Below are 16,734 nucleotides of genomic sequence, written 5' to 3' on the forward strand. Positions count from 1 at the left end.
TATTTGCGGCCATTCACGTACATTGGGCAATTCTGTAAATTCATGGCTGTATAAATGAAAGTTCAGAAAATACTACAAACGAAGAATGGTGAAAGGGTGTAAAGTAAGAGCAGAGATTTATTACCTTGAGCTGACAAAAAGGTGAAAGTGTTCCTGAAAGTAACACGGGTATAACAGGGTTCCTATCTATCCTGGAAGATCAGGAAAATAATTGACCAATTTTCCAGTCATGCAAAACACATTGAAAATGAGAGAAATGTCTCCTGGAAAATCTTGTGCTGTCCTAGAACATAATTTCATCATTCTCCGATTTTCCTTTAACTGAGAATGAACTACTTTAGGAGGTACTTTATCTATCAGAGCCAAAACAGATAGCATTACATCTGATAGGGCGGAGTTATGTTCAGGATCATATTAACGTTCAAATGGTTTATGGACAAGTATTTTGTAAAGGCAGTTACATTGTGCAAACTTGCTGTGTATGCTGCTGTTCTAGAATATTCTTTTGGGAAAATGTCCATTTTATCCATGTGAAACTACTTTAAAGTAGATTCTTTTTGGAGTTAAATTATGCAATATCCGATTGTTGGGAGACTGATCCAGCATTTTAGGCAACTCAAATGACAACTCTAGCTAAAATACCACTGAATGGTGCGCATTAGTACAGCGTGATTCTTATTTATTTTTGTAAAGCAGGTCTTCGCTTGATCATCACTGAAATGTCCTGGAAAAAGTCCTGGAAAATGATCTCTAGAAAAGAATGGGAATGGGTGGTATAATTCAATTTCAATTGAATTGAATTGAATTGTGCCAAATCATAACCAAAGTTACCTCAAAACATTGTACATAAAGGCTAAGTAAAGACCACACTCTATGACTTATTTATGATTTACAAAGACCCAACAACTCCTCCAAGTATTTATCCAGCAATCTTGTACACAGAGCGGCAACAAAATCCTTCCCTTCACGGACATCTGTCTTGAAACTGACAATGTTTTATGGTTGGGAATATTATCATTGATAAAACTAATGATAATATATATGAATAATAGTAATAATAGCTGCAGGAAGTGTAAAGCAGGACCACGCCAGCAGGCATCAGCAGAGACCTGAGAGATGAGAAAGCAAAAACGACTTTGGGGAAGAAGTGAAGTTAGTAACATGAATTAATGGGACATGAATGATACAGATGGGGTGTTTTCCCATAACAAGTGGAGAGCAGCTCAGAGCATCACAGGAACAGTAGTTTCCCCCCAGCAGACTAGGCCTATAGCAGCATAACTAAGGGATGGTCAGCCCTAACTATAAGTGGGGACAAAGGAAAGTATAAGAGGAAAGTTTTGAGTTTACTCTTAAATATGGGGACAGTGTCTGCCTCCCAAATAACACTTGGGAGTTGGTTCCAAAGGAGAGGAGCTTGGTAGCTGAAGGCTCTGCCTCCCATTCTACTTTTGGAGACTCTAGGAATGACAAGTAGCCCTGCATTCTCAGAGCGCAGCGATCTAGTCTGGTAATGCGGTACTATGAGCTCTTTAAGATAAGACGGAGCCTGACCAATAAGAGCTTTGTAGGTAAGGAGAAGGATTTTAAATTCTATTCTAGATTTTACAGGTAGCCAGTGCAAAGAAGCTAGTACAGGAGAAATATGTTCCCTTCGATTTGTTTTAGTTAGCACATGAGCTGAAGCATTTTGGACCAACTGGAGACTCTTAACAGACTTATTGGAGCAGCCTGATAATAAGGAGTAGCAATAGTCCAGTCTAGAAGTAACAAATGCATGGACTAGTTTTTTTGCATCTTTCTGAGACACAATGTTCCTAATTTTTGCAATGTCACGCAGGTAAAATAAGCAGTCCTTGTCGTTAGTTTTATGTGAGAATCGAAGGACATATCCTGATCAAAAATAACACCCAGATCCTTACTGTGGTGCTGGAGGGCAACACAACATCATCCAGAGTAACAATATTGTTAGCTATTGAGTTTCAGAGGCCTTCGGGGCCAAGTACAATTACTTCAGTTTTGTCTAAATTTAATTCATTCATTCATTCACTTTTTTATTTCCTCAATGCACATTTGAAGTTTAGCTAACTGATCGGTTTCTTCTGGTTTGATGATAAATATAATTGGGTATCATCAGCATAACAATGAAAGTTAATGGATGGAGTGCGTCCTTATAATATTTCCTATTGGAAGCATTTATAAGGGGAAAAGAATCAGTCCAAGGACAGAACCCTGTGGAACTTTAGTGTACATGGCGTATTTGTCATTAACATGTACAAACTTAGATCGATCTGATAAATACGACTTAAACCAGCAAAGTTAGGTCGTTATTTTTAATAATTTTGGTATTAAGTAATTTTTACCAGTGCTGTCTCAGTGCTATGATTCGCTCTAAATCCTGACTGGAAGTCCTCAAATAACTCATTATTATGTAAAAGGTCACCCAGCTGATTGGCAACTAATTTCTCGAGGATCTTGGAGAGAAAAGAAAGGTTTGATATAGGTCTATAGTTGGCCAGAACCTCTGGATCAAGACTGGGCTTTTTAAGAAGAGGTTTAATTGCAGCTACTTTAAAAGACTGTGGTACATAACCTGCTGATGAAGACATATTAATCTTTTGCGGGAGTGCTAACTAAAGGTAATATTTCTTTAAAGATATAATCCGTAAGATTTTTATCTAGTTAATTGTCTTTTAAGTTATTATCTATCAAAGAGTGAGTTAAAAAAATGGTGATTGATCATATGACCCACTGATAAAATCTCTTATATTTGCTGCTTTACCCAGAAATACATTTGAATGTCTTCTAATCTTGTTTTAATTCATGGGTTCGTGAGTTATGGTGCGTTCCAGTTGTTCTCGGAAGTCAGGATTTCTGAGCTCCGAGTCAGAACTTTCGACTGGAACGACCCCTGAGGTCAGATTTCCGACTCGGAAAGTCGGGCAACCCACACAACCCCTAAGGTGACATTTTAAGATTGCTGCCCCGGTTGTAGACAGTAAAGAAGCTTCTGTAATAATCCTTTTATTAACACTTTTACTTTTTTTTGTCACAATAAGTCATATACATATTATTGTTAGATATATATATATATATATGGAAATGCTGTCATAGTGGGATTTACATTTTTCATGTGTATATGCAAACTACAAAGCAGGCCAGGCTAACAACGCCATTTGTAGCCTGGTAGTTTCAGTGGGGTTTTTTTTCCGACATTGTAACGGAAACGCTGATAACTCAGGTTAGGCGTCATTCCCAGCTCCGATTTCCATAAGCCGAGGCAAATGGAACCATTATACAATGGAGCTAACTTCCTGTTTCATTGTATTCTTTTTTACAGGAACAGAGTAGAGTGTTTTTCGTAGTAAGCCTGCAACACTGTCAACAAGGTGATCAATTTCAGTTCACTACACTTTCAAACCAAGCAAAGCCCACTTAGGAGACAGGAATATCATTCCATTGGTGCTTCCTGAAGTGTGGTATCTTCTGTATAGAGAATCTTTGGTAGAAACACTGCTTTAGACTGACTGACGTGGCTGTCTGCATCATCATTTCTAAAGGTCTCCGTTTCTGCCCGTCCAGACTCAAAGACAACCACAGAGTTTTCAAACTTAAATGGGCTCAGCAGCGTTTCCAAACATCTCTGTTTTAGGGGCTGACAAAAAGTTGTTGTTATCCTTTGTTGTATCACTTTGTTTGATGAGAGGCAAGAGATAACAGCAGGGAGAAAGCTGGGAAATAATAGAAAAAAATGTTTCAAATTGGTCTGTGTTGTTACGTAAACCAGAAACCCTCAGATTTCTGTAAACAAAGCAACACTTCAAATGTGTTTTTTTAATGTGCCTCTCCGCCCTGCAGAGACATTGTCTTTAGACACAATTGTAAATTTAGAGTTAAATTGAAATGGCTCAGAGAAATATTAAAAAAAAAGCAGAACCAGCTGAAACTCAAAAGGACTAGGATCTCAGCCTGCAACTTTGTGAGGTAACAACGCAACAGGCCTCCACAATTAACACTGGTTTAAATAAATAATAATAAAATAAATAAACATTAAGCTACAATCTCGAAAAGATTTAGCACAAATCTCAGCCCCAACGTATTAAGGAGTTGAAGGCCAGGTTCACATGTTTTAAGTCCGTCTTAAAACAACAGTCAGGTGTCTATCTGTATATTGGGACAGGTTTAGCCAGAGGATAAAACTGTAATCATATATAAAATGTCTTTAAAAGAAGAAAAAGCAAGAATAAGTAAAATAGATAAATACTCTTAAATAACTATTGTTGTTCAGAAGGAAGTAGGAAGAAGCAAAATACTTTTACAGTCCTACCCCTTTTTTAAATGTCCATACCTTAACATCTTTAATTACAAAAGAATCCTTATTACCTTTAATTATGAAAAAATAGGAACTGAAGCTAATGTCAGATTTAACGGTATACAGAAACAGGGTTGGGATTGCCTCCTCATGGCTCTCATCCCAATATGTGAAAAAAAGTTTTTTACTTTAAAAGGTCACTTAATTAATTTAATAACAAAACAACTAATAGATTATCGATTAAACTTTGCAAGTCTAGTTGGCATTCTGCAAAGAAATATAAATTCAGTATTAGGGAAATACCAAATGGTTTGAAGCTAGATTCATAATGTTGACAATTGATTCAAATCTGTAAGGCTTTAGATGCTTTTTTCTCGTGGGTCTTCAAGATTGGGAAAAACCTTTAAACTGTTTAAAAAATGGACGTAGCGTCTCCATCGAGGTCCGTTCTCTCAACTTGATCCAATTGTCCTCTCCTACGGGAGTCTCCATCTTGTCAGACTTTCACTCCGCCTCATTTCCTCTTACCAAAAAGGGGCATGTATGTGACGTTGAGGGGAGGGAGATACGTCCATCTGGCTGACGTTTACCTCCGAGGAGAAGTGAGGGCCAGAGACTAGGTGTCACTCAAGAGGCCACGACCCTAACTATTCATAAACTTTAACCTCCAATAAAATAAAAAAAAACCTCAGTGTTGTCGTGGAGATATGACCTAAACATACAGACTAGAACAGGGATAGGCAATTCCAGTCCTGTAGGGCCACTGTCCTGCATGTTTTAGGTTTCTCTCTGCTCTAACACACTGATTCTAATGATTTGCTCGTTATCAAGCAGCTGATGCTTGTCACAGTTTGATTATTGTTAGACTCTTAAATAGGTTTAATTATGCTGTGAAATTGCTCTGTTTAACGTGGTGGTCAATGAGAAACTACTCTATTGTGCAAACTCCTCCTAGTGGACACTCAGAGAACTGATATTTTTGGCACTTCCTGATTGGATCAACCAGGAAGTAGCTGTGGTGGGAGCTTGGAAAAACCCCAAAATATGAAAACTAATAAACAACAGATTAGTATTTTATTTCAGTAACACCGAAGATAAATGTCCAAATGTTGAGCACCAGAGACAGTCGATTGTCCTGCAGTTAAACAGTGTCAACTTTGTGTCAGTGTTGCTGTAAACCTTCCATCTGCTTTTACTCAGACTTCTTCCTTTGGCCATAAAAGAGTGACAGTATGTGGATTGTCAGCTTGCAGTGTAGCCGTTTTGTGTCAGCTGTGAGAGGGAACAGAAACCACTCTCCATTCCTCACCGGGTCATACATATCTGTAGCGACCATGATCTGATCCTGCGATACAGAGCAGCCTCCCCGCTCCCTCAAGAAACACTCCAGATTGATATCTGACAGCTTGGTGGCAAGGAGGGCGGCTGGGGGCTGTCTTTCCCTTCCCTTTTGTTTCTCCACTGTCAATATGTGACCCAGTGCCACTCACCTTGGACTTGAGGGAACTTTCCTCTTGTGACTATGGATGCCCACAGCAGAGTAAAGTCCACTGAAGCTGCTCCTGACTACAGTCTCTGTTACAAACAGAAGAATGAACAAAGGAAAGGAGGAGTGTCTCAGCCACTTCTCCACTCTGCACTCTATCTTAGAGGGGAAATAGAGGAGTGTTGGAGCACAGTGACAGTCTGGGTTAATGTGTTTTTCTGTTCAGGTTTGGAAACCCTGGGCCCAGACATGTGCCGAGGACCCTGCTGGAGCTCTCAGGGATTAAGCAGCTTTCTGATTTTTCTCGCAGCCACTGCCACTCGGGCGAGGCACTTCAGTGCAGCATTTATCTTCAAATGCAAGGCGTGCAATGGCAGGCGCTAAAAGGGCCCTGCTTTGCATTTTTAATGCTTTTACCAGGGCACCCAAGCACTGGGACTTCTCTCAAGCCATGTTTCAATTTATCAGGACTGGCTAATCAACCTCCCGCTGGCCTTCAAGGCTGCATCGTGTGAGTGTGTTAGGGAGTTTGCATGTCAGGATAGAGCATGTGTGCACACATTTACATTTGGCCAAAAGGGCTAACATGGCCCAGTGCCACCTTCATGAAGCTCAGAGTCTTGTGGCTGTTATTCATGGCCTGTAGTGGATACTGCCTTCTGAAGGAAAACCTTTAAAATGAACCTGTGAGCTGAATTTTATTCAGCATGTGCATAACGTTGCAGCTCTAAAATTAATGCTCCATAGCACACTGTTTGATTTTACACAAACCTGGTTAACCAGCTCGCACACACTTCTATCCAGACGACTCATCAACACGCAGTGGTTCTTCAGTGTTCATAAAAGAAACATAACCAGGGTTTTGTCTGACTCTGTCATGGATCTGTTTTAATACTGGACTTTTCTCACTGTCAGTAGCTTCCATTTCCCCTGATGCTTGCCATGATTTCATTAATTAGTGCACTAATCAAGTGACAGGGTTGAGGTCACATGTGGCTGGTTTTTGTATGATCGATCAGAACAGGTACTTCCAATTTTCATTTGTACATTCTATTTACAGCAGCCATCTACTGCAGTAGGTAAATTTACATTGGGTCTTACAGTGGTATGCAAAAGTTTGGGCACCCCTTAGGAAAATCATTACATCCGTTTGTCACTTAGTGAGCTTTTGAAGCAGCAACTTCATTTTAACATATGTTATACCTCATGGAAACAGAAACATCTCAGTAGTGAAACCAATTTTATTGGTCCAACAGAATATTTTTTATGTGCATTTAAACCAAAATAGGTATGTGCATAAATTTGGACACCCCAAAGAAATAATTCCATTAATATTTAGTCGAGCCTCCTTTTGCTGCTAGAACAGCCTGTAGACGCCTCCTATAGCCACAGCTTCAAATCAATCCATACATTTTCAATGATATTAAGGTCTGGGGACTGGGATGGCCATTCCAGAAGATTGTACTTTCCTTGGTGGATTTTGAACAGTGCTTAGGATCATTATCCTGCTGAAAAAACCAACCCCGGCGTAGCTTCAACTTTGTGACAGATTCTTGAACATTCTTGTCAAGAATCTGCTGATACTGAGAGGAATTCATGTGGCCCTCAACTTTAACAAGGTTTCCAGTCCCTGTGCTAGCCACACAGACCCATAACATGATGGACCCTCCGCCAAATTTCACAGTAGGCAACAAGTTCTTCTCATGGAATGCAGTGTGTTTTCTTCGCCATGCATATCTCCTCCTGTTCTGACCAAATAACTCCATCTTAGTCTCATCTGACCACATTATTTTCTTCCAAAATGCTTCTGGCTTGTCCAGATGTGCTTTAGCATAACCCATGCGACTCTTCTTGTGACGAACACTCAGGAAAGGCTTTTTGCGCATCACCCTTCCAATGAGCTTTTCATTCTAACCATCCTTCGCCTGTGCCTTTCTTGTATTTTTCTTGGCCTACCACATCTTTCCTTCACAAGGACTGTTCCTGTGGCCTTCCATTTCTGCACAACATTTCGGACTGTGGAGACAGACAGTCCAAACCTTCTTGATAATTTCTTGTACCCTTCTCCTAATTCATGATAATGAATTATCTTGGTTTTTAGGTCCGTGGAGAGTTGTTTAGATGCCCCCATGTAGCCACACTCTAAGAAAGAACCTAGGACAAGCACAGCCAGCAATTACCTCTGTTAAATAGCCTTATTCATGATTGGTTTCACCTGTCTTTGTAATTGAAGGTCTCATGAGCTAATCCAAGCAATTTTGTGCTGCAACCTGCCAGCTATGAATCTCTACAGGTCTTGAAATGAATGCGATTAAAAGGGTGCCCAAACTTTTGCACATACCATTTTTTACATTTTATTTTATCATAATAAAACTATGTAATGCTACATAAGAATTTTGGTCTGGAAAATACTGAAATGTCTACATCTCTGTAGGAAATCAAATCTTGTTGCTGTTATCTTCACTTATAAAGTTGGAACAAATTATCATGGAATCTTAGAGGGGTGCCCAAACTTTTGCATACCACTGTATGTTTTAGCCATAGACTGTATAAAAAATAGACGTAGGGTCTCCATCGAGCTCCTTTTTCTCAACTTGATCCAATTGTCCTCTCCTACGGGAGTCGCCATCTTGTCAGACTCTGACTCCGCCTCATTTCCTCTTACCAAAAAAGGGCATTGATGTGACATTGGGGTGAGGGAGATATGTCCATGTGGCTCACTTATACTGGAATAGCCACATTAGCACCACCGCCCAGGAGCTAGGCTAACAGAAGAAGCTACTAAACAGGAGTGAGAGACAATGTTGAGATTTTTTTCTTGGACCGGGGGGGACGGGAGTTTTTCTTTTTCTAATTATTTTGTAACAGGAACGGGATTTTTAAGAGGGTAGAGACTAACACGTGAGGTCAGTCTCCAGATTAGCCTCTAGTGTATATGCTATCGATAGTAGGCTATATTGCACGTCATGGTACAAGTGCGGCTATTTAATTAGCATAACAGGGCTAACAAGTTGTGTTCCCAAACCATCTGTTGGTCAAAGAGCAAGACATCATGTCACTTAAAGTAATGAATGACCGCAGTCAAGGTTGAGATGACGGAGTTAGCATGCTAATCCTGACAACTAGCCTCTGAGGAGAAGTTACGGCCAGCAGCTAACTTTCAATCAAGAGGTCACAACCCAAATTATTCATAAACTTTAACCTCCAATAAAATAAAAACTAGCCTAGTACAAAAAAATTCACCCCCCTCAGTGTTGTCATGGAGATATGTCCTAAACATACAGACTAGAATGTTTTTTTGTATCAGGCTTTAAATAGATTTAATTACGCTGTGAAAACAGCCTGTTTAACATGGGGGTCAATGAGAAACTGCTCTTTTATGAAACCTTCTCCTAGTGCACACTCAGAGAACTACAGTTTTTGGCACTTCCTGATTGGATCAACCAGGAAGTCGCTGTGATGGGGGCTTGGTTTGAGCCAATACAGCCCAAATTGAAATTAGGTATGAAAAAGTGGGGGTTGTCTTGTATTCATACATACATGTTCACAACATCAATACTCTTTTCAAATAGAGAGAGCAGCAGTGCAACTCCAGCTCCCACAGAGACTAATTCAAATCAATGTGTCTGGAGTTGTTTTCACCTTGCCATTTACGATTCTTTCACTCTGTCAAAAAATTCTAATCACTTCCACTGTAGTTAAATGTTGTTAAAATAATGTGAGGGAAAGTGCTCTTTATTCATTTGACACAGTGATTATTAGGGGCAAGTTTAAAGGGGAATTCAGGGTTAGAGAGGCCAACTGGAGGTGGCAATAAAACTCTCCTCCTAATGGGACATGATTTACTGCTGCCTGCCACCACCGCAGCGCTAACATTAAAAACTCCAATGTGAACATATGCCATTAATCAATTGGAAATTATGAGAATTAGGTTAATATATTTAGTTACTACCACTTCCTATGCTCTGTTAATTTCTCTAATCCTGTGTGAAATGATTCATGCTTGTTAAAGATGCACTGATGTACTTAATTAAAAGATTGATTTTGCCTGGGACTTATAAACTGCCTGCAGTTTTAATTTCCTCACCTGAGCAGAGCCTGAGATTAGCTGTGCTGTGTGTGGTTGAGCGTTTTTTTTTTTTTTTTTTTTAGCTGAACCAGCTACTGAACTGCACCCTGCTCTCCCTGGCCTTAGAGATTACTTTACATACACTACTTTAATGCAGAAATAACAAAATAATGTCAGGCCTTTTGTTTTGGTGGTGCAGTCGCAGGAGATATAGTGAAGGTCTGTAGGAGCCAATTGGCAGCATTCTTGCAGTTAGCATTCTTAATGATAAGTGCTCCATCTGGCGTGCGGTGACGAGCCAAAGGCGACAGATGGGATTGTTTTCACAATCTGTTTAAATATGTTGTCGATTTTTCTTCTCCTTTTAAACCCTACCCGGCAGCTCCAACGCTCACTTGCTAGCAACAAGAAGGGGATGTTTGATTTTTATTTGCTTTCATGCTCTGTTCTCCTGGGAGAGGAAAGCACACTTCAGACCAGGACTGCAGCTATAGATTATTTTAGTAACTGAGTATTCTATCGATTATTCCATCGATTAATTGGATAAGAAATGTTTTTTAAAGTGCAATACTATATACAATTGAGTAATAAATGAACAAGTTACTGGTAATTGTTAGATCCGAATGTGACGAGCCGAGTGACAGAAGAAATTTACTAAACCAAAATAGTTTTCATGTCAGTTCTATGGGAAGAAATCAATAGTATTTAACTGATTCATGATGACTTTGTTTCTCCGCCCAGAGCAGCAAGTGAGGCAGCAGGTGATACACTGATCTGATCGTTCTGTGTCTCGTTCTCGTGGACTCAATATCGTGTATCGTCTAGTCACACCCCTTATTCTGAATGTAATGTATATTTTTTAATATTTTACTGTAATAACAGTGATGGTGCAGTCAGTTTACCTTCTATGTTTCATCTTCAAAGGAGCATAATCAGATCAAAAATACTTTGATAATCCCAGGGGCAAATGATTTTCGTTTGAAACTCCAGCTATACAAACAACATATTTAACAACAACAATATTATACAGGTAACATATATTTGTTAAAAAAAACAGAAATATAAAACAATATATATATAATATCCAAATTACAATGGTGATATATACAGATCAAAAGTACTGTAATAACGTCACATACATGTGACACTGAATATGAAACAGCACATGGTAATTTCTGCATCTATTATTGATTTACCGTGTGCGCCCCTAAACTTTTCAGTTGAGGGCCACAGTGCTCCTAGTGGAAAAAGTTAGTCTGGAGCCCTGATTTGTTGACACATTACAGCCACCATCCGTCAATCTGTGGAATAGTGTATCCTGCCTCTTACATGCATGTGAATGTGCAAGGCAAAACAGTGACCCACTCATTGCTAGAAACATTGCTACACAGAACTACTCATGGTCTATTCCATTGGGAACATTTTAGTTGTGTTGTATTTATTTACTTTCACGAAAAACAGCGAGTCGTTCAAAGGGTCAAGGCTCAGACACACCAAACTTCAAGGAATTGGTGGCGGCGTAGGCGTTGCGTCATGTCGTCTGTTTCTCAAACGACACTCGAACACATAAATGGTGAAAAAAACATACAACAATAAACAAGTTTGTTTTTCATCTCTCAGCCTCTTGACTTCCGCATCCCTTTTACACTTTCTGATTAGCCAATCAGAGGGATTTCTCACAGAAAGGCTCCGCTGATTCAACATGCTGACTCGGCTAAAAAGATGCTGACAAGGGCCGACTAGTGCCAATGGTGCAGGGCACACTGCAAAAACTGGGGCGACAGACGCTCACTGACATTATTAGCAGGTGACCTAAAGTCTGGTGTGTCAGGGCCTTTAAAGGTGAACGTACTGACAATAAAGATGGTGGTGCCCATTTCTTTTACAACAGTCTCCTGCTGCAGTGACCGAATCAATGTCAGGATTGGGACACACACACACACACACAAAAATGATTTTTTTTTTTTTGGCCCGTATGTAACTCACACCATGCCACCATAAATCACAACTTGGTAGAGGCACACCATATCATTCAAAAAGTTCTGAACATGGAATCATTTTATTGTGATTACCTTTCTTGTTTATTTGTCCTAAACAGCCAACAGAGTATCGCTGCTTATATAACTAATTAGTAAATCATCATTTTAACTGTTCTATTAGTAAATCATCATTTTACTGAACTTTTATATTAGTAAATCATCATTTTACTGAACTGTTATATTAGTAAATCATCATTTTAACTGTTATATTAGTAAATCATCATTTTAAGTCTACTCAGCCCCAGTTCTTCTCTCCATCTCCTTTTTCTCCCATTCTATGGGTCTACTTTCTGTAAGGGGGCATATTTCAGCCCTGAGTAGTGTCCGCAGGCCTTCTCTCAGAGGTTAAGGCAGCCTGTTTGTTGCCTGGGAGGTGAAATCCAGGGTTAAAAACACATCCTGTACTGCTTGTAAAGTACACTGCTGTAATAATTGAAAGCAGTCGGAGATGCTGTCATCTGGACTGGCAGCTGGACATTCAGAGAACACTGTTTACAGAGATTCAGTCAGTAAATCTAACTGAAACCTTAAAAGCAGGACATTACACTAGAGCATGAAGAATTGTTGTGCACTGTGTTTTTGCCCACTGCTTAAGATTGAAATGTTTGTTTGCAGAGAACCAGAGGGCAGAAGAGGAAGAGGGTTCCCATCTGTGAGGACAGAGAAGATAAAGTCGAGGTTTGTCACTTAATTCTGCTAAAATAAACTCTATATTTAACCAGTTCAGCTCTGTCCTTTACCTTTGCAGAGCTTTTCTGTTTGGAGCCCTTCACTAATCTATGTTTCTTTGTCTTGGATCAAATTATTGTCTTATGTTAGCTTGCTTAGATCTTCCACTATTGCCAGTTGTACCTAAAAGTCAGTCAAAAAGTCACTCAATAGTTTGACACCTTATTCTAACACTCTCAGCCAGTGCGTTTACAGGCAGTTTAACATCCCGATTATCATCTGGATAAGGTCAGACTCTGGTTTCTTAAACACCATGTATTCTCATACCCCGGTTAACAGACCTAGAGAACTCCTTTAGTAACTGTGGTTCTCCTGCATGTAAACACTTCACCCGGACTATTATCAGGTTTCTCGTCTGCGCATGTGCCGGGGTTAGAACTCCCCCCTCCCCAATCCGCGGCGGTGGCTTTTGACCTGGAAATAGAATAAACCAGGATCGCATGAGAAGAAAACACAAAGCACCAATAACGTAGTTGGTGAACCCAGAGTTTATTAAAAGAGTGTTTTAAAGACTTACCTACTGGCCCCTGTACCAGCTCCTCTCATAGTAAAGTCCATTCAAGGGGATTACCACAGTCAGTCCAAAAGGAAGGAGCCCTTTGGTGCTTTGTTTTCTGTGTAGGGACTCTTCTCATGCTACTGCAGAGGTTTGCTGTTATTTTCAGTAGTATTAGTGGTTAAAAAAAGACGTTTTAATGCGTTTACCTTAATGCCCCGAGCTAATCAGTGTTAGCCACATTTGGCTGTTAGCAACTCTCCGGTAATGGTTTTTACATGAAAAAAATTGTCTCGATGGCTTATTTGATGGGTGTATTTGCTGAAAAAGACCCTGGGATGATTTTACGCCGGAATTTCACTTTAAGAAAGGAGGTTGCTAACAAGCAGCTAAATGAGACTACAAACGTCATCAAGAGAAACGAGAAATATTTTGTAAGTTAGTGGGTGGTGCCTAGTGTAGCCTAGTGTTAGCTTTTTACTTCAGGAGATGGCATTTATGCTTCAACAATCATAAAATTGGTGTTTACTTGTCAAGATTATCTTACTGAACAAAACATGTAAACATAAACTTTGTTCACCACAGAGTTTATTTTCTGTAATATTCCAAAATTCAATAGAAAAATCCCATTGACTTTTTGTCGAGGAAACCAGGGTTAGCCTACAATACATCATCACTGCAGTATTCTACACCACAGAAGGATGCTTTTACATTTCTGTTTGTGTTAATTGGTGACCTTTAGAGGTGTTGTTGTATTTTCATATATTGCTACACTACGCTAACCATTTCCTGACTCCAGTGCTGACATGAGGTTGATGTTGAACAATTCCATTAAATCCACTTTCTTGAAGGATTAGAGAAATCTGACTCCACAGTAGTCTGCCATTTTAATCTAGATGGTCTCTTTTGTCTATGAACAGAAACTTTTGCCATAAAAAAATATGAAAAATGCTATAATAACATCATAGTTGTCCAAAAATGTCAACAGGGAAGAATCCACACCGGTGGAATCCTAAAAGTCAGTTTCATAAATTGTGCTGGGAAAATGTTGCTCCGGTGTATTCCCTATCTCTCCCCAGTTTAACATTTCATTCCTCTTTACATCCCAACCCACCTCCCATACATCTCTCGATTCTAATCAGCCGTGTCTCCATAGGAACCAATGCCACGGGAACGCCGGCAACGCCAGTCTGCAATGCAGAAAAAACCCAAAGCTGACGACACAAGGACTGATTGTACAACCTGCAAAGGGCCTGGCGACAACGAAAATCTCGTGAGGTGAGGGAGTGTGTGTGTGCAGCTCAGAGAGGAAGTTGGGGGGTGGGCTTATTAGACATGCATGTATGTGTATTTGTGTGTGTGTGTGTGTGTGTGTGTGTGTGTGTGTGTGTGTGTGTGTGTGTGTGTGTGTGTGTGTGTGTGTGTGTGTGTGTGTGTGTGTGTGTGTGTGTGTGTGTGTGTGTGTGTGTGTGTGTGTGTGTGTGTGTGTGTGTGTGTGTGTGTGTGTGTGTGTGTGTGTGTGTGTGTGTTTCTGTGTTGGGGGGGGGGGGGTGTCGTGAGGCAGCCATATCCTCCTGATGATTAAAGTTCAGTCTTCATTAGGCTGTGGCCGCCTGGGCTCTGCAGGGTGAGGGGGCTGAGGGTATCCTCCTCAGAGGGCCCCTCTATTGACCTGCCACATACATTTGCACAGTTCATTAAGACATAATGAATAGCACAATTTATTCGGCTCCTTTCTTGGGATTTCAGGTGTCAGGCATCTAATAACCAGGATTTTTCTTTGACACTGGAGTTCTGTAAGAAAATAAAAAAACAGATCACAACAGGCACCTTGTCAGGACATTGTGATGAATCTCTTACATAAAACATTTCTCCATTTTCATCAGACCACAGACCCTTCATGTATTTCATATCGTCTCTCCACAACTGTGACTGGCTCTAACTTGAACCCGTTTATGACATTTTGAATGGTTACAATGAAACATAACTCTCTAGTTATTTTATATTCTACCAGTTGCTTAAAGGTTGAATATGGAGAATGAGCAGAGCACCGCCACCTAGTGTCTCAAGATCGTAGTTGCAACAACCACAAAATAATTAAAACCACTTTGGTTGCCATTCTCGTCAGTAGCCTATGGGAGACAGGAGTCTGTTTGAGTCTGTTTGAACCCATCCCCTCCAGCCAATCGCACCATTAAAAAAAAGAATTGCAGAGGAGTTTGACTGTTACCATTAGCCATTACCATTAGCCGTTGACGTTAGCCTTTTACTTTAACCTTTTACTTTAGTCGTTTACTTTAGCCGTTACAGCAAAGAGAACATGAAAGTAAGCTTCACGATCAGGAGAAAGGTAGCCAGCCTACAGTAGCTGCGCAGAACAACAGACAACCCTGGCAACCCGCAATGCCGGCCACTATTGGCTGCTACCATGGAAACAGAACGGGACAGAAAGTCATTATGAAACCCATCCTATTTAAAAAAAAATTATTAATTCAGATTAAACATATTTTTTTAAGGACAAGCAATACTTTCATTCTCCACCCCTCAAAAAACCCCATGGGTGTCTTATTATTTTTTAAATATAGCTTTTGATAAAGATTCTACATATTCAACCTTTAACTGTATGTTTTCAAATGGTGGCAGGGAGCTTTTCTTTGAAACAGGCTTGTATTAAAGTAAAGACATTTATTCTAGATTCGTCCCTTTTTAAACCATTTGATAGTTCCCTCATTTGTGATATGCTCCTGCTTGGATTAGCTGTTGGTACAAACCATAGGCTGTACATAAAGATGGACAGCGTGTCTCCACTTCCTCCCACTAACAAAGCAAAGACAAAATATCCTGGATATGGACACCGCCATGTTGTCATTTTGCAGTCGGTGTACAAATTTTTATTGCTTTAGCCCGGTGGGGTGTCCATTATGGCCTGGCAGACCGCTTGGCTAGTGATATACTGGGGGAAACCCTGACAAATATCAGTGTGATAAAAGAACTACTTACATTGACTGAAACCATCTTTGGTGTGTGTACTTAAACTTTCTAGTTTGGCTGCAAGTTGACTGTAATTTTATACTGCAACCAGCCACCAGGGGGTGATCCAGATGATTTGGGTAGATGCTAGTTAATACCCGCTACATCAACACTGCTACTACTGCGCAGGTGTCAATACTCAGTGCCATTCAACAGCTTCAACACAGTTACAGAGTATAGTGAGCATTTTTATTGTGAGAAAATGTCAATAAACATAATACAGCCCCAAAACTACACAATCAAACATGGTCCAGGAGGAATGTGAATGTGAAAATTACAACAACAGACGTTGCTGCAGTGTTTACATTTTATACACACTGCTACACGTAGCTAGCTACATGCTAACATCAAGGAAAGTTGCATTTTGGTTAATTTTCCCCATTTTTGGATCACAGTCCTGCTGGAGCTGGTTTGATTGTGTCATTTTTGGTGAAGAAGCATTTGTTGGGTATATCTGCATAAAACAAAGGTACCTCTTTACTCCAATATAGGCAGTCTAAAACAACTGTTGCATGTTGTTGAAGAATATTGACAAATTCGCAGAACGCCCGCGTTCACGCCAAGACGTCTAGT

At 40.0% G+C, this 16,734-nt stretch overlaps 1 protein-coding gene across 4 annotated transcripts in view; it reads left to right on the forward strand.

Annotated features, from left to right (window-relative positions):
- phf14 (PHD finger protein 14) overlaps window positions 1-16,734 on the forward strand; it is a 121,582-nt gene that overhangs the window by 49,634 nt on the left and 55,214 nt on the right. For all 4 annotated transcript variants that reach the window (XM_083925916.1, XM_083925918.1, XM_083925917.1 and 1 more), the window contains exons 15-16: window positions 12,522-12,584; window positions 14,288-14,409. In XM_083925916.1, the coding sequence (XP_083782042.1) occupies window positions 12,522-12,584; window positions 14,288-14,409 (185 nt within the window). The remainder of the gene's footprint in view (window positions 1-12,521; window positions 12,585-14,287; window positions 14,410-16,734) is intronic.

This window comes from Echiichthys vipera (genome assembly GCF_963691815.1).
Source record: "Echiichthys vipera genome assembly, chromosome: 13".
Classification (NCBI taxonomy): domain Eukaryota; kingdom Metazoa; phylum Chordata; class Actinopteri; order Perciformes; family Trachinidae; genus Echiichthys; species Echiichthys vipera.